General features: G+C 42.9%; 1 protein-coding gene across 1 annotated transcript in view; it reads left to right on the top strand.

Moving 5' to 3' along the window:
• The window catches only part of CRMP1 (collapsin response mediator protein 1), a 235,575-nt gene that overhangs the window by 152,188 nt on the left and 58,084 nt on the right, over positions 1 to 25,303 (top strand). Inside the window, exon 6 of the mRNA XM_063134405.1 lies at positions 4,553 to 4,633. Within this exon, the coding sequence (XP_062990475.1) occupies positions 4,553 to 4,633 (81 nt within the window). The remainder of the gene's footprint in view (positions 1 to 4,552; positions 4,634 to 25,303) is intronic.

Below are 25,303 nucleotides of genomic sequence, written 5' to 3'. Positions count from 1 at the left end.
ATTTTACCTTTTATCATAAGATATCTACCACTATCGTTCTTTTTTATATCTTCTAGTATGAATCCACTTTTTTTTGAGATCAGAGTGGCCACTCCATTTTTTTTTGAAGTCCCTAACAACTTTTCATGATAAGCTAGCCACTTTAATTTTATCATATTCACATTTTCGAAGCCTTGATGTGTTTCTTGCACCATTATAATATCAGATCCTTCTTTATTAAACATTTGTTCTATTCTCCTCCTTTTCACGACTGCCCCCAAACCTTTAACATTGGGTGTTGATACTTTTATCTTTTTATCCATATTCACCCTTTTGGAGTCTCTTCCGATCCCTTGTGCTCTGAAACTCAAATTTACAAACATAAACACACAAACTCCTTACTACCACCCCCAATCCCCTTACCCCAACCCCTTTCCTCCTCCCTTCCCCCCTCCCCTCCCCCCAACTCTTCCCCCCCCCACATCCCCGTGAGTCTAATACTCCAGCCATCTACTTTAAGGGGAGGGGGGGAGGCAGTGCTGCGCCTGGCCGGCAAGGTTTCTATGCTTAACATTTTATCTACAATTATCTCACAATACAGTTAGCAATTCTATTACACCCCAGATGTCCCAGCCTCATCCCCCCCACCTGTTCCAGTCACAGTTGCTTCCCCAAACAGACCCAAGCTCTTCAACAACTCGTTACCCTGATCCAGTGAGGTTACTCTATATTCCCCCCCTCCATATGCAAATCTTAGAAAAACAGGATAACCCCACGAATATGTGATTTTTTTCTTCACTAATATTTCAGTTATTGGCTTGATACTGCGTCTCCAATTCAATGTATGCAGAGAGAGATCATTATAAATTTGCACTGATTTGCCTTTATACTGCAGCTGGGCCATAGATCTCAATTTCTTCATAACTTGCTCTTTTTTGTAATAATTGCGAAATTTCACCAAAATGTCTCTAGTCCCTTTGTAGTTTTGCCCCCCCCCCACTCTATGAACTCGATCTATATCAGATTCTTCAATTTGCAGGTCAGGCATCAACTCTTTGAACCAATTCAAGATGATTTCGCTCAACTCCTCTCCTTGTGTCTGCTTTAAATGTTTTATTCGAAGTGATGAGTGACGAGATTGGTCCTCCATAGCTATCAGCCTTAATTCATAATCTTTAAACTGAATATTTGTTGATTTTTCAAAAGCCTCTTGCTTCTTCTGGTTCAAATCCGTTTTTGCCTCAAGATCAACAATGGCCTTTGAGTTCTGCGCAGTCTTATCAGCGATGACTCGCATCTGCTGTTTAAAAAACTCCATCTGCTGATCCATTTTTTAAAAAATGATTGTATTATTTTCTGCAATAGCAGCTCTAATTTCCGTTATAGAGGGTGGCTGACTGCCAGTAGCTTTCCCCCCTTCCGCCATCTTTTCTCCTCTGTCTAAAAGAGCTGGGTCTGACTCTTCCTGTTCTCCTTCTGAAACTGAACCTTCCAGGTGGGCTAGGTTATGGTTGCTTGGGCGTTTTTTCTGTACACTTAACTTTTTCCACTCTTTTTTAATTCTCCTTTTGATGTTAGACATAAGGCATAAATCTTTAGCTTCGGCCCTCTTTCTTATCAGTTTATATTTATTAGCTTGTCTTCTGTATGTTAATCACTTTTTCTTCTCGGGGGGGGGGGAAATTACATCAGATATCCAAACAGCATTCACTAGAGGGGATCACAACAAGCCATACAATCCACTTCACCTCCTCACCGAACGCTGCTTTCACTCCACTACTGATTACCCCCGCCCTTCGCTCACAGCCTACGAAAACTGCTTTAAACTGCTCCGAAATGCTTTCCTCCTTATGGGTCCAGTTTTTCAATCCTTCAACTTTGTAATAGAAGATAAGAGGCGAGATTCGCTATAAATCAAGTCCGCGTCTTACAAAAGCAAACCCTTCACTGCTTTAATTTCCAACAACAACAACCGGATGCTGCAGTCAGTTTCACTTTCACAGACGCGTATAAACAATCCAATATATCTCACCTCATCTCTTTCCAGCTTATTCCGACATCAGCAAGTTGAACAGTTAACATTCATAGTCCTTTTCCTTCATGTTGTTTAGAGATTTATGCCCTTTAATGAGGAGATAATTGGTTTTCCCGGCGTGGCCGGTTAGAGAATCATAAAAATCTCACCGACTCCATGGCAGCCAAGCTCCGCCCCCGGGAGATAGTATTCTTATAGACCTCAGCAACTTCCCTCCTCGATTCTATGATTTTATGATCATTAAAAATGTTTGCAGGCTTATCCAGCAGACATTGTTTATTTGGACTTCCAAAAGGTTTTTGACAAAGTGATTCAACAAAGTTTCCTGAAAAAACTTAGCAGTCATGCAATAAGAGAGAGGTCCTCTTACGTATCACTAACTGGTTAAAAACAGAAAGCAGGAAGTGGGAATAAAGAGTGACTTTTCACAATGGTAGGATGTAAACAGTGGGATCCCACAAGGCTCAGTATTGAGACCAATGCTTTTTGACTTGTTCATAAAACATCTGGAATTAGTAGTGAGGCAGACAAGTTTTCTGATGACACCAAATTATTTAGGGTGGTTAAAACAAAAAGCGATTGTGAAGAGCTCCGCAAGGATGTCCCCAAACTGGAAGAATAAGTATAAAATGATACACTTTGGGGGGCGGAGGGGGAACCTCATGATCTAGCAGTGACTGACCAAGAAAGATACCTTGGTGTTGTTGTGGACAGTTCGATGACAATGTTGACCAAGTATACAGCTGCTGTGAAAAAGGCAAATTCCAGGTTAGGCATCATTAGGAAAGGAATTTAAAATGAAACTGACAATATCCTACTGCTATCTCCAGTATCAGAGGCAATATGCTTATGCCTGCCAGTTGCTGGGGAACATGAGCAGCAGGGTGTTATTGAATTCATGTCCTACTTCTGGGTTTCCCAGGGCAGCGGTTTGGCTCATGTGTGAACAGAATGCTGAAGCTTAGTCTTATCCAGCATGGCTCTTCTTATATTCTTATGCTCAAATCTGAATGCAGTGACATTTCACTCTCCATAAGAGACTTGAACCAGTTTGCAGGTGAAAAGGAATAAGATGAATAGACGTGTGGGGCCATTTAAGTGAAATGAAGTTTTATCTTTCTTAGCTGTTGTGCTATCCTAAAGAGAGGGAATGACATTTTTGTTTGTTTTGTTTTTAAAATGATCATAAAATAGAGAAGTAAAATTTCTGGAAATGTTGAGGCTATGAAAAAAACATTTTCCCAGGTGTTTTGGGGGAAATTGAAAAAATAAGTAACAGTTACTTTTTTTGGTGCTCTTTATAGATCGAACATCACTTTGTTAATTTAAGACAGCCTTCTCCAATTTGGTGTGCCCTCCAGATATTTTGGACTTCAGCTCCCATCAGCCTCAGAAAGCATGGGCAACGGTCAGGAATTCTGAGCACTGTAGTCCAAAACTACAGAGGGCACCAGACTGGGGAGGGCTGCGTTAGGGACATAAAGCAGCTTTTTTGTTCCTAAAGTTATTTTATGTATAACTTAGTTTGCTCACAAAATTATAAGTATATTATAAAACTTTTAAAAATAACTCAGTAATTTGTAATTATTGTCTGAATAAATTAGAGCTATATTAAATGACTGCTACAGCATCAGAAACAAAGGACTCTAAAGAACAAAACCCAATCTGTCAAGAATACACATTTACTGTAAAAAAAAAAAAGCACAATGGTGACTCTGCTCATATATGGGGAAACTGAGCATAAATGTCTAACTGTAAAATATACTTTAGATCAGTGATTTTAATAAGGAATGAAAGAAGTATGCCGGGAAACTTACAGAGAGGATTTTTTTTTAAAAAAAATGTCTCCATAGCTTCATTATTTCCAGATGTTTTACATCTCTATTCTTTCTATAAATGTATTCTTATTACATAGTTTCTAGAAATCCTTTTGGTGGGAGCAAAGGCTGGTTAACAAAATATAAATACGTTCTCTTAAACTCTTAAAGAAAATATTTCATCATCCAAAGCTGTTCAATTTTTTCAATTTTTCAGAAATCCCCCCCCCCCCCAAGAAATGGTCTTCAAAAAAAAAATCACAGGGGAAAATGGCTCCCCCCACCCTGAATTTTTCCAGTCTCTTTCCAGGCCTTCACATCTCTAACATAAAATAATTAAGGTCTTTCTTGTGCTTGTCATTCCTTTGCTCACAGTTGTTTACAGGTTCTTTAGATGGTGCTGTGACCTTCTAGTTTCATTTTTGTGTCTAACCAGCACTTTTGGTGAGTGTGGGGTTTTTTTAGAACAGGAAAAATGTGGCATTTAATTGTGAAATCAAAAGAAAGGGCTGTTTCTTGTATATTTACACTATTCCCCTATACTGCAGTGCCACCTAGAGGTTATATAAAACAAAAAAGGAAAGGAAATGCTCTTTGTATAGTGCTCAGATCTTAATTCTGTGACGATTAATACCCAATTAACAGCCTCATGTAGAATAGCTCTAAGATAACCAATAGGCTGTCATTACTTATTGTTTTTCTCTCTGTGTACTTTATATAGCTTTATGAAGCCTTTACTTTCCTGAAAAGTCTTGGAGCTGTAATCATGGTCCATGCTGAAAATGGTGATTTGATAGCTCAGGTGAGAGAAACATCTTTCTTTTACATTTATATTGAGATATTGATTGATAGGTCCACTGAGTTGGTTTGTCATGGAAATGTGTCCCATTATCCATTCATCTCATGTGTCACATTATCCATTCATCTCATTGCAGATTACTACTGCAGTGCACCATTTAGAAATGGTAACTAACTGTGGTGTATGAATTTACAGCATGTATGAATTTGTATCTTGTATAGGAGTCCTAGGAGTGAATTAAAATGAGTCTTAATTGGCCTTTTCAAAATTCAAGATCAAATATGTTATAATTTATTCAAGTCCAATTATCCCCTGAAATAAATAAGGGGACTTAAGAAAGCTAGCCTTTCTTTGGAAAGAACTGTGTATGCTGCACTCTATTTATGTCATGATTATATGAAAGTAGTGCTGTGACCCACTTCTCTTCGGTTCTTAGAAGCGATAGCGAGTCGGGGGGCTTCGCCTCAGTTATAGGTAGAGGAGAAGCAAGTCGAGATGCTAGCAAAGCATAGCAAAGAGAAGCGACCACAAGCGAATCAATCCACTTTTCGTGGAGTGCTCCACCTGCCATTTTGGATATTTTTCCATAGGATTGCATTGCGGAAAAGATTAGCGTATAACTTTTTTTGTTTTGAAACCCACATCCCTGAAACTTACTGTGCTTAGAGAGTGGTGGTTGGGGGTCATTTGTGGAGATGTTCAGACTTTTTCATCCTGTGGTTTGCTTGATATTAATTTGTTTAGAATGGCTAAAAGCGGGAGGGGGTAAGGTTTTTTTTGAAGGGATGATAAATAAATAAAATTTATTTATTTATTTATTACATTTCTTTACTACCCAATAGCCGAAGCTCTCTGGGCAGTTTACAAATCTATGGCATAGTTGTACATCTCTGCCTGCCTCTCTGCCCTCCTGGTGCCTGGGAGATGTATTAGATGATGGGGTTTGTGGTTCAACCCCACAAGCCTCTGGCATGCTTGCTCCCAGTGCTACAGGGGCATGCTGCCTGTCCTCCTCTGTGCCCGCACCACAGGGATGGTTTGTGCGTGTCTTGCTTTGACTCAGGGTATCCTTCCTTGTGATAAAAGGCAGCTGCATTGCGCGCTCACCCTGTTTAAGATTTCTCAGTGTGTGTGCATTTTTAAAGTGTTTCACCTGAGATGAAGATCCTTATTTAGAAAAAAATCTTTATTCCCCCAAATCATCTGTCCTATTGATTGCTATGGGCAAGTGCTTTGCAATGGATCCCAATGGTTTCTCTATGGAGAATTCTGTGCTATTATTGATTGCTAGGGGCATGCGCTTTGCAATGGATCCTTATGGGCAGGTATAGAAAGTTGTTGGAGTAAATCCCATTTCTGAAAATGGGGTGGGGGATTTTCAAATATTCCCCCAAAACCACTGGATGCTCAGAATTCCTTCCAACTGGGCATAAAGGTGGATACATGGATAAGCTCTCACGGTGCTGATTTTGAGGTTTCTAACGTTTACAGTGACGGAGATATCGAAAGGGGTGTGAACTGGGGTTAGGGGTGATGCTTAAAATGTAAAAAAATTGCTAAAAATCAGGGTATGCTTGGATTGGCTTGAAACTTTGCATGAATGTGGATCTAGATGGCATCTCTGAGAGTGCCCACTTTCAAATTTGTATCTGTAAAGATGTCAGAGTAAATCCCATTTCTGAAAATGGGGTGTAGGATTTTCAAAAATTCCCCCAAAATCAGTGGAAGCTCAGATTGACTTCCAACTGGGTATGAAGGTGGATACATGGATAAGCCCTCATAGTGCCAATTTTGAGGTTTCTAACATGAAAACTGACAGAGTTCTAGAAAGGGGTGTGTGAATGGGGGTTAGGGGGTGATGCTTAAAACAAAACAAAAAATCGCCAAAAATCAGGGCATGCTCGGATTTGCTTGAAACATGCCATGAATGTGGATCTATGTGGCATCTGTGAGGGTGCCCATGTCCGGGAAAGCTGCCAGAGGCTGACAAAGATATACGACCAACACGCTGGAAGCTAAACAGCAGTTCGGTTTTATTTACAGAACACAAGCAGATGGGGGAAGGGAAAGTCAGAGGCTTGAGTTTCACTAATAGAAAGCAAGACAACAGCCGAGGAGGCGGCTTACAGAGTAGTCAATGTCCGGTCCGAAGTCTAGGGAGTTGGCAAAGCAGGTAGTCGAGAGTCCAGTCCAGAGTCAGTGCAGCCAGCATTCAGCAAAGTCCAAACAACAGTCCAAAAGTCAGGGGCAATACCAGGCAAGCGTAGTCACAAACCAGTCTGCGGTCAACCAGGAGTCCAGAGAAGCAAGGCGGGGTCACGGGGTCCAGGAGTCAATGCTGGAATCAGGAACCAGGAGTCAGGGAGCAAGGCACAAGGTCACGAAATGCAGGAACCAAGGCTTTCGCCAGAAAGCTCAGTTAATCTCTGACAAAGCTAACGGGCTCCACAGCTGCGTATTTAAGCTGCGTCAGAGTGCTGAGTCACGGTCCTTCAGCTGTTCCTTAATTGCCTGGCGTTTTTGGTTAAGGCGACGTGATCGCCGCCTGGTTTCCTTTTCAGCCCACAGCTGACTGAAGCCAGGTTTGCTTGTTTCGTCCTCTGAACCCTGCCGATTCTCAGCGGTCTCTGCTGGCTCTGAGCCCTCTGAGCTGGCAGAGGTCCCAGCCTGCACGCTTGTGCCTGGCCTTTCCCCCTGTACCTTCGCAGGAGTTTCCGCCCGACCCGACTCCACACCTCCTGGGCTGGTGCTGGGCCCTGCTTCTTCCAACTCTTCATCTTCTGACTCTGCATCCAAGCAGGGCATGACAGCCCATTTGCAAGTTTGTCTGTAAAAATGTCGGAGTAAATCCCATTTCTGAAAATGGGGTGTAGGATTTTCAAAATTTCCCCCCAAATCAGGGCATACTCGGATTTGCTTGGAGCTTGGCATGAATGTGGATACATCGATAAACTCTCACGGTGCCAATTTTGAGGTTTGTAACATTAACAGTAAAAAAGTTATAGGAATTTGAATTTCAATGCAAGTCTATGGGGGGAAAACACGGAGCTCCGATTCAGATCCAGAGCTCCAGAGCAGAGCAGAGCTGACCATAGGCGGATCGACGTTGGGCGGAGTGGACCCGATCCAAAAATTGTGGATCGGGGGTCCATGCACAGCCTTATATGAAAGTATTGTAAAAGTGCAGAATTTTGGGGGAACAAAGTTCAACATTGGATGCGCTTCATTCGCTCGTCCTGGCTGTGCAGTGCCATGGCTCTTGTACTGCCTGCAGCTCCTGCCGCTCACCCAAGACAGGGCCAGGGCGATTGAAGGGATGGTGACTAGTGGCATTGCAGTGGATGTTCTGCACAGCATCTCATCTGGTGGCAGCTGAGGACCTGCTGGAGCAGTGGAATACTGTCCACCGGTGGGTGCTTCCTTGCGCCGACACCATCTGGGAAGAGATGCAGAATTTGGATGACTGGGATGATGACCACTTTCAAGGCATCTTCCACATGTCCCACATGACGTTTGACTAGCTGGTGGCTGAAGCGACCCCAGTTCTGCATAGAGAAACCACGAGCATGAGATGCTCTATTCCAGTTTTACATTGACTTGCCTTGACGCTGTACAAGCTGGCATTCAATGTGGGCTACCTGCCCCTTTCCATGATCTTTGGGGTGGGCAAGTTGACTGTGTGTGAAATCTTCCAGGAGTCCGTGCAGGTTCTGAATGAGTTGTACCTTGATGACTTCATCTGGATGGGGGATGAGAAGAACTTGCATGGGCTCTGTGACCAGGGCTTTCCACAGATAGTGGGGGCCCTTGACTCCATGCATGTGTGCATCTTGCCCCATCCCAGAATGATGAATACTGCAACAGCATGGCTCTGCAGGTTCTGGTGGATGCAAGGGGAAGGTTCCTGGATGTTTGCAGGAGTGTCAGGACAGAGTCCCGACACGGCCATCTTCTGGAACTCCCCGCTGGTGGACAAGGTAGCCACAGGGTGCTTCTTCTCCTCTGGTCTGGCCTCCGTGTGCAGCCATGTCATAGGCCCTCTGGTTCTGGCCAACCAGGTGTTTGCCCTTCAGCCATGGCTGATGGCGCCATACCGCTACCCACAGATGCCAGAGCAGAAGAAGTCTGCTGGACCTTGAGTCTGGTGTCATCTCAGATGTCATAGTGTGCTGCTGCATTCTGCACAACATTTGCGAGCCTCGTGGGGATGTGTTACTGGAGGACCACCCTGACCTGTCTGGCCCAGGTGATGACAGTGATGCCATCCCGGTGGATGGCAGGGGGCATTTGCTGAACCCGCACAATCTGCCTAGAGAGCGCAGAGGCAGGGCAGAGGCTGCATGGGTGTGCCAAAGGATCATGGTGTGGATCTGGGCACACTACCTCCATTTGTAAGGAGCAGAAGTGTAGTGAGCCCACGTGAAGTGGCATCACTTACTGAGTGACACGATCCCCCCAATACGCCCCTTCTTGTAGTGAGGTGCGGGAAGAAGCCCTAACCGTTGTGCCCTAGCGGGTGCCTCTGCCCACTGCCTTTGCAAGCCTTTGCGATGCCCACATAGTCATGTCCCCATTTCTGTAGCTGTTGATGAAGAAAGATTCTTTCAATCATGCTACTGCTTCCATAAGTCCTTGTGTACAAGGGAATAGGCGCCTTGGGCTGGTGATGAAAAAGTGGCGACTTGGGGTGGGCTGGCGAATGCTCAGCAGGGAAGGGGGGCTGCGGTGCCCACGGGTGCCCTTTGGCTTGGCTTTGCACGAGGCTTGGGGAAGCGTAGGCTGGCAGTGGAGAGGGTAGAGATGAGGATGGGCAGCGGGCCAGGCAGACTTGGGGGATGGCACCAGGGTGAGTGGGTGAGCAGGCGTGCAGCAATGAAGGGGCATTGGGGGTCTGAGGGAGCTTGGGACTACTGGGCGAAGTGTCGGGTAGCTAAGTTTTTCTCTGGCTAGAGAGAAGACAGCTGGAAGATTGAAGTGCGGAGACACAACCAGAGACAGACCACAGCAGACTAGAATTCTTCAATAATATTTACTGAGGTTTTAAAACTTAGGTTGATCAAAGATATATACAGCATACACGGCACGTAACATAATACTCACAGCAACAGCATATACACAGGAGAGAAGTAAGAATACATTTTAACACTGGACTTATATATACATCAGACTATCTGTACAATCAATTTAGCCACTGATTGGCAATTAAATCACTCCACAAAATGGCCAGCCAAAGTCCAAGTGATTGGCCTTGACATTTAAAAATCTTATGCAATCCTCTGCAACATTTTCTTCTGTGGGTGAGTCTAAAACTGTGGACAATGGAAATCCAATCCTGGACACGAAGTGGCTGGGGGAGGCATGACCTGAGCAAGGGGCATATTTCTTCTCTATGGGCAGTTCATAACTGGCACTTTTAAACTTACTCCATGGACAGCATAAAGACCTATTACATAAGAAATTGTGGGATACCTCGTAATAGCAGCACGAGTGCTTATGGCCACATATTGGAAGGATCTACAAGGAATCTCAATAACTAAATGGCATAATAAGATAATACTTACTCAGCCTTGACAAATGTCTTCGTAATCCAATACAGGGCAGGAGCTGCACTACTGCTTTAAAATGGTTTATAACAGTAGTGACAACTGTTGGGTCCCAAGACACGTTTGCTGCTACAGTCAAAGATGGAGAGGATGGCCCACAGCTGCCAAGAAGCCAATGGGGTGTGGGAGGCGTGGTTTGCTGTTCTGCTGATGCTGGCAGCCATGGATTTTGGGCCACAGTGGCTGCTGGGAAGTAACTGGGAGGCCTGAGGGAGGAAGTAGGGCGGAGACGTGGGAGCGCAGCCTGTCAGTCAACCGGTGCATTAGCATACATACTCGATGGGACGCTGAGCCGCACAATGGGGGCGGGGCACCATGTCCTGTGGGGAGTACCCCCCCATTAGTGCACAGTGAGTGCGCTATTTTACCCTGATTACTAATGTGTTGTCCGAACCCTGCCAATAAGTATTGTAAATAAGTAATTGTGGGGAAAATGGAGCATCATCATTCATCCTGAACAAGCTAGGTTTAGAAAAGGGCAAAGCACCACTAACCACTGTTTCACCCTTCAGTATCTTGCAAGGAAAAGCATGGTGTGCCCTTTAAAGCATCTTTATATGCAGCCTTTTTAGATTTGGCTGCTGCTTTTGATTCCATAGACAGATATAGGCAATTCTTAGCGGGGACACCCAAAAGAAAACGCTGAGGACATTTTAGTTATTATTGTTACACATTTTAATAGCTCATGTTTTCCTTCAGGTTAGTTGTCTTTGGGGTGTGTGGCAATGATAAAGTACATGGTTACAAATTGTTTACAGGCATATTTGTTTTCTCATGTTGCAACAGAGAGAGTTGGCTGTACTTTAAAGCCAGGATTTCATAAGAAGATTTTTCTTCTTCTAAGAATGTGACTAACATAGAGCACTGTAGAACAATGCAGAGTAACTGATATGAGAGTCTGCCTTCAGATAGTTTACATTCATAATGCAATAAAATACATACAGTTGTTGTAGTATTATCTTCAGGTCTTTGCAACATGGGCAGGGATGTTGCTTCTAATTAGTATTTATGTTGTATTTTTAGCTCCTGAAGACAAAAACGTGTTGAGCTAATTAAAAGAGAATTCAGTAAAGAAAAAGTTTTTATTAGCAGCAGAGCTTGCCTCTCTTGCATCTTTATTGTGGTGCTTTTCCCTTCTCCACACAGACATTACAGCAAGAGTAAGAGTAGGGATTTCAGGGATTTCAGGCTGCTTTGCTGGAGCTCTGATTGTTTGTTTGTTTTAATGTTTTAAATATCCTACTGCCTTCAAATTAGCTGTTGAAATACCTCAGATTGGAACAGATTGCAGCAGACAGTTTTAGACTTCAGCTATATCAGGCCTGCTTGTAAAGGTGGACATAAGCTACTATTTGATAAAACAAAGGAGATTCAAAGCTGCAAGGAGAGGAAAGGTAAACTCTGAAACTGCTGCTATTGCTGATACACCAAGTTTGAAGATCAGGAGAGATAGCAAGGGGAGTAAACAATCTCACCGCCTCAGACTGGGTGAAAATTGGAATCATGGTGTTTACAAGAAGGATTTATAAAGATTTGGGTCTCACCCCTTGCCCACAGTATCGTTCTCCAGAGCCGCGGAAGAGACAAATTAAAATCACTCCGTTTTTTAAACATGAGGAGGAAGGGGGAAAGTCAGGAGAACTGTTTAAGTCCATACAGGATGATTCCTCGCCAGAACTCAAAATGCTGGATTGGTCAGTAGATCTTAAAGGGGCCTTACAAGAACCCAAATCTATGATGTCTACATTAGATCTAGCATCACAGCTGGCCCTGGCTGAGATCCATGACTCCTTACTTGGAGCACAGCGGGTCGTCGAGGGAGAGGGAGAAGAAGTAATTAATGTAGAAGTTGAGGAAGAACCTGCGCAGAATCAACCATTTAATTGCGTAGCTAATATCTCAAGAAAGAATTACAACACAATCTCCTTGCAAACAGAGGATACAGGAAAGGAATTTCTTCAGATGGAAGGGCAGTTACTTATGATATCTAAAGAACTAGCCCTCATTAAAAACTTTTTGGCAGAAAGTAACAGGTTGTTAACAACTCTGACTGAATGCTTTAATTTGCAGGAGAGGAACCAGCTGGTAAAAGGTAATGATGATAGCAAAGCTCAAACAGAGTCGTCAAACAAGAAGTCATGCAATTCCAGAAAGAACCAGTCTAAAGGAGACAAAAAAGTGGCTCAAAATGGGGAGCATAAGAAACAAAAGAAAAGCAAAAACATGAAAACATCTAAAAAGCAGGAGAAAAAAGTGCGGTGTTGCCGGAGAAAGGATTTTCAGAGGTTGTTTGATTTGCTGGATGTATCTACAAAGGCCAACCCTATCAAGCCTCGACAGAAAGAGCAGGGGGAAGGGGAAAAAAGGACAAAGAGCAAAGGATCATTTAAAGCCCTTACTAAACAATGTGGTGGGGAAGCAGATCTTGCTTTGAGTAATGTGTCCAGTGATCAGGATTTGGAACTGTTGCAAGATCCCTGGGAAGACGTTCTTTGTAAGGCTCAGGTAAAGTTGGAGGATGATGTTCAAGGTATTAAGCAGGGTGTTGCTATTTTTCAGCCCGAACCAGTGCTGGTCTCAACAGTAAGAGCCAATTGGAATTTGGTGATGATCCCTTATAAGCTGGTGTTTGTGAACTATCCCAAACCTTGGGGCAATCTTGCCCAGTCAGTTCGTGTCTCACATTTTTTGCATATGGTAAACAGTGTTATGCTAGGTGCATTGCACTTTAACAATATTGTGAATACTTATATCATGATGGAATAAGAGCACATGCTGTTGTTACATTTAGTGACCGGGGCATAGCAAGTTGTATTTATAGAGCAAAAGGGGAATTTTTAGTAAGTAATTTAGTTTTAGCAAGATTTTTTGAAAATCAGGCCCCTTTGGCCCCTTTATTTGATGCTCTAGACAGGAAACCAAGTGAGAACATAATGGGAGTTAGGAATCATACTGAAAATCTTATTGATCTAAATCGGTCCTGTGACAACAATCAAGTCCTTACTCAGTGAGAGAAACAGGATAAATGAGGATTAAAGTAAATCCAGCAATGGGATCACAGCATTTTGAAAATGGAAAGTTAGGTTTAGACATTGCAGAGGAGACTGCTCTGCTGAATTCTTTTCAGGTCTTGCCAGATTTTGCACAGGAAGAGATTTTGGAAAGGTTAGAATAATTGAAAAACCATCTAAGGGAAATAAATCTAGGGAAACCAAAGCCTTATGATGGAGGAGGATTTCAAAAAGAAGAAGAGCTAAAAATAGTGGTGGATGCAGGAGATAGCAGGAAGGCTCAGATTTCAACAAGTAATTCAATAAAAATGAGCCCAGTTAATCTTTCAGGTTTGATCCAAAATAGAAATGAATGCATTGCTTCTAAACCCAAGAAAGGTGTCGACTTAAACAGCATAAACTGGCAAGCTATGAGGTTCCTGGAGGAAGGGGAGTTGGGATGTATTAATCAGCCCATTGTGTCCACACATTCTAAGACAGACATCATTCATCCTTTGAGTTCTAATGTGAGTGTATTAAGTCCCTTTATGGAGGAATTGACGTGTCTGGATACGGAGTATATTCAACTCACTAATCAATTAGAAAAGGCAGTCAAAATTAGTTGATTGGGAGAGCTAATTGATTTAGGGAGGGAGGATTCATTGACAGCTAGATTTTCATCTCATGCATATCTTAGTCCCCACAATCACACTAGCAAGCCAGTTAAATTTCTCTCATGGAATGTATCTGGCTGGAGGACTTGTCAGCAGGGAGTTGATCTGAAGGAATTCCTTTTTGACTTTGATGTAATTGCCCTCCAAGAAACTTGGCTCATAAACAATGAGAATATCCTCCCAGGTTATATTGTTTGGAATGAACCTGCTCGGAAAATGAAGAATAAGGGCAGAGCGGTTGGAGGATTAGCAATTCTTGTTAAGGAAGATTTAGGTTGGGTTGGTGAGCTGGTGTGTAATAGCTTTGCTCCCCAAAATAGTATAGTAATTAGGTTAAAAACCCCAGGTTTATCATTATTATTAGTAAATATTTGTATACCACCACTCAACTCACAGTATTATTCTCAGGATGTCTGGCTTCTTTTGGAACATTTGGTGGAGGATTTAGGTACGAGATTCCTGAATGATTTAATTATCATGTTGGGTGATTTTAATGCCAGAATTGGCTCCAATCCAACACAATCTGCTGAGCTTTGGGATCTTCACGAAGACCTCCAGGAGATCTATTACTGGTCCTCTAGAGATAAGAAAGTAAATAAAGCGGGTCGGAATTTGTTGGAGTTAACCTATAAATTAGGGGTTCAAATTTTAGGTCCCAGTGATACCGGGCTTCTTTATCCATATCCATATTTTACACATTCAGCTGGCAGTGTTATAGATTACATTTGTGTCCCTAGACAGAATGTTCATCTGTTCCCAGGAATTACGGTAACTACAAGAGAAGAGAGTGACCATCAGCCCATTTCAACTCATTTAATTTTAGAATCAGATCGTAGATTAGTGACTCAGTTAGACAAGTATGTATCAAGTAGGCTAGACATTGTAAGTGAGAAAACAATAAGATGGGAGCATGTGAATACCCAGAATCTTAAATCCTGCCTGAAATCAAATGAGGGAATAGCCCTGGGAAATCTGATATGTGCTCTGGACACAAACATTGAGTCTGTGCTGTCTGCATACCAAATAATTTCTTCACAAATTAAACCCTGGTTATTAAAAAGGGTCAGTAGAAACGGTCTGAGGAATATAAAAAGTACTTGGTTTGATGCAGATTGTAAAGATTCAAGGAATAGAGTGAGAAAACAAATGAGGATTGCTCGTGATTCCTTGGACAATGAAGCACATGTACTTATGCTTAAGCTTAGGCGAAATTATAAGAAATTACTCATAGATAAGAAAATTAATTATTATGCAAAAAGTTGGTCAGAGTTGGAACAGGCGGCCAGAAACAAAAATTCAGCAAGTTTTTGGCATATGGTATCTGCCAGATTTGGAAAAGACAATTATAGTGTAGAGATTCCTGTATCTGCTAAAGTATGGGAAGACTTTTATTTTGAACTATTTAGGGATAAGGCAAATGGGGAAGGAATAAATGTTGCAGAAGATATTGATGCCCTTCCCAAATGGTCTCCAATTTTAAAACAAGAAATAAAGCCTCTCATTCTCATGTTAAAGAATAATAAGGCCCCTGGAGAAGATTTTTTGCCGCCAGAACTTTTCAAAGACAATGTTGACTGGTGGGCTTCTGTTCTTGCAGGCCTCTACACTCATATAAGTAATACTGGTCGTATACCTAATGGATGGAAACTTAGCATAATAATTCCCTTATTTAAAAAAGGTGATCGCAGAGACCCCAGCAACTATAGACCTATCAGTTTAATAGATATCCCTGCAAAAATCTATGCTAGATTCTTATACCAAAAATTAGAGGAGTGGGCGGAACAAAATGCCATTTTGGTAGAAGAGCAGGCAGGTTTTAGGCAGGGAAGGTCTGTTATTGATCATTGTTTCACATTATCTCATTTGATATCTAAATATACCTCAAAGGGTGGACAGCTCTTCACAGCATTCATCGATTTAACTGCTGCCTTTGATTCAATTAATAGAAATCTTCTCTGGGATAAGTTGGCTAAAACAAACATTGATCAGAGACTCCTTTTTCTTATAAAGATCCTTTATACAGATACCCGTTTAAAGGTTAGAACCGGGGTAAACCAAGCTTTAACAAACGACATTCCCACAAGTAAAGGAGTTCGTCAGGGTTGTATTCTTGCGCCATTCCGCTTTAATTTCCATGTTAACGATGTAGTTTCCACACTACACAGCCAAGAGCTTCATATGCCAAGGATACTGGATAAATCGTTGAATATCCTCCTTTATGCGGATGACATGATTTTGTTTTCTACCACACAGGTTGGTTTGCGGAGGCTTCTGAGAAAATTTAGTTCATATTGCAGGAAAAATGATTTAACGATTAATAGTAAGAAATCAAAAGTGCTAGTCTTTGGAAAGAAAAAGACGCGATATAAGTGGGTTTTGGATTCAAATGAAATTGACCAGGTGGATTCATTTATCTATCTTGGCTTAGATTTTACTTCCACAGGTTCTTCTTCGTGGTCTCTGTGCATCACATTATGGGCTCTGCGCTTGCGCTGAGCTGAGCTTCGGAAAGGAGCTGAGTAAAAAACCGTTTAAAAGGCGGGAACCCCTCCCCCACCGTCCAGCACGCATGCTCCTGCCCGCTCCCGCCTTCCCCTCAGTTCCTTTGCGACTGCTTACCTGCTAGCTTCGTCGGAAGGATCCTCCTCGTAAATTCTAACAAACTCTTATAGCTGAGCTTTTTCTCCATGTTTTTTCTTCTCAAACCTCTTTTCCTTCTTACTTCTTATATTCTTCTCCCTAAAAAAAAAAAAAAAAAACCTTTATTCTTGCCTTTTTTCTTAACTATATACGTCTTCCTCTATACCTCTTCTTCCTCTTAAAACTATTCTCTACCTTGTATGGCCCTCAGGGCCGCATTTAGAAAGTGTGCCCGCTGCGGCACAAAACTTCCTGCAGCAGATGGCCACTCCCTTTGTGTCCTCTGCCTAGGAAAAGCCCATGTGGTAGAGACCTGCCACCACTGCCAGGCTTTCTCCAAACAAACCAGACGCCACAGATCCGATCGCCTAAAAGCTGAACTGTGGAAAAGAACGCTTCTCTCCGTAGACACGCCTAACCCTACGGGTTCACAAATGGCGACATCCCCCGTATCGATACCGAAAGCTTCGACATCATCAGCTCCCTCGGTATCTACGGCGCATAACGAGCCATCGCGCTCTATTACCATATCGACCATGAAGAAGCTCACTAAAAAGGCAAAAAAGCCAAGGTCGTCCCCCGACGCCCAGCCTAAAAAGAAAAAGAAGTGTCCACTCCAAACGCGGGGGCTGTCGACAGCACAACACCCGCCACCAACTAGAGAGCGTTCAAACCCGCCTGATTGCCCGGTCACTGAACTTCTCTCGACACCATCGGAGGGGGAGATCAGAGAATCCTCGTCACCACAAAGGCCACTCCCTCCTCCTCCTCCTCCCAGGAGGACTTCGAGCGCTTTGTCACTAGTCAGACCTCCTTCAGCCAGTCAAGGGGCTCCACAGCTTTCTCCTCGACGCCCCTCTCCAAACCAAGAGCGTTCCGAGCAGTCAATCACAACCGCACTGCAGCCCTCTTCTAAAGTTTACCGTCGACACCAGCACTCTCCGAGATCGACTTCCAGATACCACTCTTCCCCATACAGAGAGCATTATCCGAGGGGATACTACGACAACTACAGAGGACGATCTCGATCACCGCCACAGGACTGGGACAGATACTCGGACTACCACTATCCAGGGGATTACCCTTACTATGACAGGGACCCTTATTTCGATCCCTACCCACATAGGAGTCGACCTCGTCTCCCGTCTTCGCAAAATATATCTGTACCACCGGTACCGCCTCGATCTCTATCTCTGCCACCTCAGCCTCAGGAAGATACATACCACGTACTACAACCTGACCAGGCTTCCCAAGAAGGTTTTCAATCTGACTCTTCTTCCTCAAATCTCCAGCCATCGCTGCCTTCTCCTGGTGATGAAGTCGGCCCTTCACCATCAGAGGACATGGGCTCATTTTCGGAACAAGTCCTTTACATGGTCACTGCTCTAGGCGTTGACGCCCAGCAACATCAAGAACAGATCCACGATCCGTTCTTCGATAACATGTACACAGAAGCTTCGACGCCAACTGAGATCCCGTTCTCTCCTATCTTGCTACAAACGTTAAAACAGACTTGGGAATCACCCTCGCTCATCTCGCCCACATCACGCAGGCTCGAATCCATGTATCGAGTTCAGTCTAAAGACGTTGAGTTCTTGTTTTCACACCCCAAGCCCAACTCAATAATCGTAGAGTCCTCGCATTCTAGGTCACAGAAAGCACACTTCTCTCCAGTTGATAAAGAGGGTTGCAGATTGGACTTTATGGGTCGTCGTGCTTACTCCGCGTCAGCTTTAGGCCTTCGAGTAACTAATTACCAGGCACTGATGGCGCGTTACCAGGCTTTTCTCTGGGACAAAATGGGCTCCCTGTGCGACTATCTGCCAGACAACCAGAGAGAGTTAGCAAGAGCTTTTCAAGCCCAAGCGTCCAGACTTTCTAAACTCCAGACCAACTCGACCCGACACCAAGCCGACTGTTACTCGAAACTCATGACAAACGCAGTAGCTCTCCGGCGTCACGCCTGGCTTAGATCCGCTGGTCTCACGCCAGAAGCCAGGTCACGAATCGAGAGCCTTCCCTTCGACGGGGATGGTCTTTTCAACTCGAAGACCGATGAACAGATGGACAACGTCCAAAAGGCAAGAACAACTGCCAAAAAGATGGGCATCGGTCCACAGCAGCAGCAGCAACAGCAATCTCAGAAATCCCGTCGCTGGCCACGCCAATATCAACCATATTCGCAAAGGCAGACTTTCGACAAGACACCGAGATTCCAGCCTTCTCAAACCTTCCAGAGAAAGACGACTACCCCTCAGAACAAATTTAGATTTCAAAAGAGAGGGGACAATTTCTCTAAACGTCGTTTTTGACGCCACGCCACATCCTCGATCCCACCTTTTTCGGGACTGCCTCGCCCCATTCTTTCACGCATGGGAAAACATTACTACAGACTCCTGGGTATTGGACATCGTCCTTACGGGATACAGGATAGACTTCCAGACTCTCCCTCCCCTCGGCACTGTAAAGTATACAACACCGTCAGAAGTACTACTTCAAGAAACTTTAACACTTCTGCACAAGGGAGCTATCGAAAAAAATCCCCAAACAGCTCGCAACTGCAGGTTTTTTCTCCCGGTATTTCACAGTTCCGAAGCGGGACGGGGGTCTCAGACCTATATTGGACTTAAGGGACGTAAATTCCTTTATACGCTCCCAAAAATTCAAAATGACAACTTTGGGTACAACTCTGCAATTTTTGAGAAAAAATGCCTGGTTCGCCGTCGTCGATCTCAAAGACGCGTACTTTCATATTTCTATCCACGAATCATGCCGTCACTTTCTACGCTTCGCCATAGGCACGGACATCTACCAGTTTTGCGTACTACCCTTTGGCCTCACATCGGCCCCAAGAGTGTTCACCAAATGTATGGCAGTCGTCTGCGCCCATCTCCGCCTACTAGGTGTCGAGGTTTATCCATACCTAGACGACTGGCTCCTGGTATCAGACTCCAAACAACATCTCCAGAATCACATATCGACCACCATCTCCCTGCTCAACGACCTCAGACTATGTATAAACCACGAAAAGTCTGTTCTCCAACCAACTCAATCAATAACCTTCATTGGAGCCCGTCTCGACTCCATACCGGCAAGAGCCTACTTACCACTCGAACGATCCCGTATACTAACGAAGAAAGCCCGAGTCATGATGTCAACCACTCGAACATCAGTACACTCCATCCAATGCCTACTAGGATACATGGCATTGACCGTCTTCATTGTCGAATGGGCCAGGTTCAGAATGCAACTGTGGTTCCTGCGACACTTCGACAAGTCACACAACCCCAGACTACATTTCCTCAGCCTTCCGAAACATGTAGCGCACTCTATCCAGTGGTGGACGATACCCCGGCATCTCCTTCACGGTGTTCCATTTCATCAAACACCGCCGTCGCGGGTCCTAACCACAGGCTGAGGAGCCCACTGCGGCCCGCTCCAGATCCAAGATCGATGGTCGCGATTGGAGGCGAAAAACCACATAAACTTTTTAGAACTCGAAGCAGTAAGGAAAGCTCTGCTGGCATTCGAACCGGAACTTTCCAATCGATACGTCCAAGTCCTCACGGACAACACTACCGTCCTTTCTCCTATGTGGTTCTAAATATTTTGTGACCCAGAGGGTTGCTCTATTCGCTCTTAAAGCAGCCAGTATAAGGAAAAAAATTAGAAAAAATGGATTAATTAATAAGTTTTTATCAAATGTTGTAATATATGTGGGGTCTTATTAACTGTTAGTCATATATAATGTATTAATTACGAACTGTATATTGTTTTAAAATTTTAAATCATAAATTTTAAGTAATGTCTGTTTGTTTTTAATGATATGTGATTTTTTGAAATGGTCAGAAGACTTATTCAATAAAGGTATTCATTCATTCATTCATTCAGGTATTTTTACTGACCCTATTACAATTAACCAAGGAGCAAACAGGATTGTCTTTTGGCTGCTTTTCTTTTGAACTGTTACATAAACAATTTCTCTCCCTCAGTTGGTAGCTGCAAGATTTTTATTCTTCTATTCACCAGTGACATGGTGTTTGTATCCTTAACCTGGGCCAAGCATATTATAACACTTTGAAAATGGTTTGAAAACTGTATATGGAGTGTGTCTTGGGACCCAACTTGTCACTACTGTTATAAACCATTTTAAAGCAGTAGTGCAGCTCCTGCCCTGTATTGGATTACGAAGACATTTGTCAAGGCTGAGTGAGTATTATCTTGAAGAAAAACTACAAATAAATTATTATAAAACTAAAGTTACGGTTTTTGGAAAGCGACCTCATCAATGCTGATGGCTATCAGCTAGAGCAATGTAAAAAATTTAAATATCTTGGGGTACTTTTTATGGATACATTCTCTTGGAATGCTCAGGAAGGTTCTGTTAGAACTATGGGCCTATGTACACTGAGGCCACAGCTAGACCTAAGGTTTATCCTGGGATCATCCAGGATTCACCCCCGCCTGAGCACTGGATCCCCTGTGTGTCACCTAGATGAACAGGTTTGACCCCTGGATGATCCAGGGATAAACCTTAGGTCTAGCTATGGCCTGGCTGCCATTTTAAGTTCTATTATATTATTATTATTTATTTATTTATATAGCACCATCAATGTACATTGTACAATATGAAGGCAGGGTTGGGTTGGGTTCTGATTTAACCAGCTGCCAACATCTTATATGGCATTTTAGTATGGGCTAGGAGAATTTTCAGGTTGCCGAATTAGAAACAATTCTTTCAGAAAATATTTGCATTACCTTCCGGTACCCCAGGAGAATTGGTCCATCCAGAAGTTGATTTCCCCTTATTACAGCTTGAGTACACTGTGGTATCCTTAATTGCTTGAGTAAATTGGAAAAATAATCCGATAACTTTTTATCTAAGTTATGTTTTATTAGCCACCAGACTTGCTTGCCATGGGTCTCTAGATTTAATTATCTTTTCCTATCTTATTTCATTGCTAAGGACGTCTTTGTTTCACTTTCTAAAAGAGATCTGGAGAAACAGATTTTTGATCAAAACATGATGTTGGATCAACAGGCTATTTTATCTTCCAAATTTTGGGTTTTTATGGACTTTATAAATGTATCCATTTAAGAGCCTCCTACATGGTAGTTCTGACCTTTCCCAGAATTAGAGAAGCATTTACAGCTTTATGAATTCAAACCATACCGATAGCAGTCGAAATTAATCCCCAGAAATTGAAGATCTAATAAACTATGAGTGTTGTCCTTTATATGCATTACCACATTCAAAATTTCTTGGGGATATTATATCTGAGAATATAAAATACCAGAATGTATTTTAATAATTACCTTTTACAATGTGTTTTATATTTACTGTTGTTCCCCCTCTCAATCAAAATTGAGAGATGGGTAAGAAATTATTATTATTATTATTATTATTATTATTATTATTATTATTATTATTATTATTATCAGATAAAGTTCATTGTTATTATGATAATATGACAGGAGGCAGGGGCTGTGGCTGAGAAAGTGTGTGTTACACAAATCCTGCAAAGTAGCCCAGTGTTGTTATTCCCATTTTGCAGCAGCATCTGCCCAACACTGGATCAGAGATTTTTTTAAATGACTTACGAGGCATGCGCACAAACGCAAACATGCAGTAACACATGGGGGGGGGTTAGGAACTCTGTCGAATAGGTGCTCCTGTGCAGAGATAGGTTTGTATGTATTTAAAAAACACACCTGCACACACACTTGGTAGTAAAACATGCTGATATCCATCCAAAGGTAGACAGGTCCACTACCACACACCCTGATAACCATGCACATGTCCCTCACAGCTGAATGGCTGTTCACTGAGCCCAGAACGCGCAACATACAGCAACGACCTTACAAAGGGAGGGCACACCACAAACATCCTTCGAAATGGAAGCAAGAGAGCTAGAAAAACTGGGACAGAAGCAGTCAGGTACATTCCAGGAAAACTGAGAGGCGGAGCTGAGATCACCGCAGGAGCAGGAGAATGTCATGTGCCCTGTGCCATGCAGCTCCAAAGAAGTTAATGTTTTCTCATGTGTTTTAGAAATAAAGAAATCTCTCATGAAGGTACTTGAAACTATTGTGCATTGTCTGTAGAGTAGATCACCACCACCCCACCAATATTACCCATATCCTGCAACTGTATAAAAGCCTTTATCGTAATGGCCCATTACAGGAGTGAAGGGAGTCATACAAAGAACTGAGAGTTTCAACTGTGTATGGGAAGACATTGTCTGGACACCAGGTCCACCCATTGAGAAACAACAGAGGGGAGACCTAGTATGCACATTTCTCAGAGGCTAGATCTACCTATCTTTCTGGACTGGTGCCCTGGCCTTATTGCTTACCAAATCTACCAGAAATGTTAGACCTGTTTTCTGATGCTAGACCTGTTATGTTAGACCTGTATCAAAACTTTTTTAAAAATCTGTACCCATACACAAAATGTACAGTTCAAGGGAAAATGTGCAGTTACAAAGTAACATTGCTGTAGTTCAAAATTCAAGCCATGCAGAAGTTGTATCGCTAGCAGATGTAAAAAGTGGCTGATTACTTTTCACATTGTTAAGTGCAGACTCCTCTAGAACTTTAAACACTGATCAAGTATTCTCATTTCTTCTCCCACTGTTGAAGACACTCTCCACAGACGCCACTGCTACTTCTTAGAGCTGCCTTCCCCAATGCAATGACCTTCAGAAGTTTTGGACATCAACTCCAATCAGCTTTAGCCAGTATGGCCAATGTTCCAGAATGCTGGAGTTGTAGTCTGAAACATCTGGAGGGCACTAGGTTGGGGTTCATGAGGATTCTTGAATCTAACACTCTTCTGCATTAGTGCTGTTCAGTTCCCAGGATGTTCTACTATTCCATGTAGGCTTCTAAATCTCATGGAATGTGATGCTAAGCAACAAAGAGCACACACAAGGAAAGTGCATAGACGTGTTGCAGCAGTGCGTGCTTTGCACACAAATTATAACCATAAACTGCTGTGCAGCTTCCCCTCCATCCCTGGAAAAATTCCAGCTGATGCCCATGGATGGGAAGCTACTGAGACTCATCAAACCAACTGTGTCAAAATTTCCAATTATTACATTTTTGGCATTTCATGGGGAGTAGTGAGAACTCTGGTAAAAGAGGCTGGGAGAGATTGGAATTTTAGAGAATTTTCTCCTTGGGGAGGGGAAAAAGGGTTTCTACATACTCTTTTAAGTATAAGAAGTTTTGAGGGGGGTTCTTTATTTAAAAAACACCCCCCCACACACACTTCCTGAATGCCTATGGGAGAGGGTGAGGTCACATGGTCTCCAATAGGCATTCATGAAGAACTGCTGTGCTCCTCCAAGTGCTGAGGTGGGTGGGTGTTTTTTAAAAGGAAGAAAGAAGACCCCTAAACAATTGGTTACACTTTTAAAGGGTATGTGGAAATGCTGACCACCTCCCCAAGGAGAAAATTCTCCCCCTCCTTGCGAAAGAGGCAGAAAAAATGCCTTTTTTTTTTTGCAAGGAGAGAAAAAGTTCCTGAAAATAGGGGCCAGAATTCAGCACAGCACTCCAGCTGACTACTGTCCAAATGATGCAGCCAGAAGGAAGTTAAATGAATCGCCAAAGACTACGAGACTTAGGCCACAGCTAGACCTAAGGTTATCCTGGGATCATCCAGGTTTCACCCCTGCCTGAGCACTATCCCCTGTGTGTCACCTAGATAAACAGGTTTGACCCCTGGATGATCCAGGGATAAACCTTAGGTCTAGCTATGGCCTTAGATTAGAAAGTGAAGAAATTGGGGGCACCACTGGTGTTTTCAGTAGTCCTTCCTATTGAAGGTCCGGGCACTGGTAAGGAAAGAAGGATACTGATAGCGAACAGCTGGATATGCAGATAATATTGAGAAAGTTTTGGTTTCATGGACAATGGCCTTCAATACCAATCTGACAGACTCCTGATGGGGTGCATGTCACATTGACAGAGACTGGGAAGAAAGCTTTTGGCAGGAGCCTCGCAAACCTTGATGGCTTTATAGGCCCCTTCCAACTCAGATTCTATGATCTGTTAAAGAAGGTTTTAAACTAATTCATGGGAAGTGGGGTGGCAAAAGCCCAGAGCTAACTACTGAACCAAGTATTACAAAAAAAAAAAAAAAGAGGAGAAAAGACAGACAGTGGAGATAGATCCCAGTAATTTGCAGGGAAACACAGCAGGGAAACTTGGAAGGTGCAACATTTATTTATTTATTTATTTATTACATTTTTATACCACCCAATAGCTGAAGCTCTCTGGGCGGTTCACATCATCCATGGCCTCTGATGTCTATATACAAACAAGCAAAATGAATTTGAAATCCTAATACTCGGTGGGATAAGATTCATGATTGGAATATAGCCATGAAGGATTTCAATAAACTCAGAACTGTGATAAGTAAGGTCCCATGGCAAGGGAGCCTAATGAGAAAAGGAGTGCAAGATGGGTGGGACTATTTAAAAAGGAAATCTTAAAGGCACAATTACAAACAATTCCAACAAGGAAAAAAGATAGAAGACAACAGAAGAAACCAATGTAGTTCCACAAAAAGCTTAGAGATCACCTGAAAACAAAAAAGGATACCTATAGGAAGTGGAAGGAAGGCCAGGCTACAAAAGAAGAGTACAGACAGGTAGCACAGAAGTGCTGAAATGGCACCAGGAAGGCTAAAGCTGAGAATGAGCTGAGGTTAGTGAGGGATGCTAAAAGCAATAAGGCTTTCTTCAGATACATGAGTAG

This window comes from Elgaria multicarinata, chromosome 9 (assembly GCF_023053635.1).
Source record: "Elgaria multicarinata webbii isolate HBS135686 ecotype San Diego chromosome 9, rElgMul1.1.pri, whole genome shotgun sequence".
Taxonomy (NCBI): Eukaryota; Metazoa; Chordata; class Lepidosauria; order Squamata; family Anguidae; genus Elgaria; species Elgaria multicarinata.
Note: the sequence above shows the minus strand (reverse complement) of the source record. Positions and strands in the feature narration are given on the sequence as shown.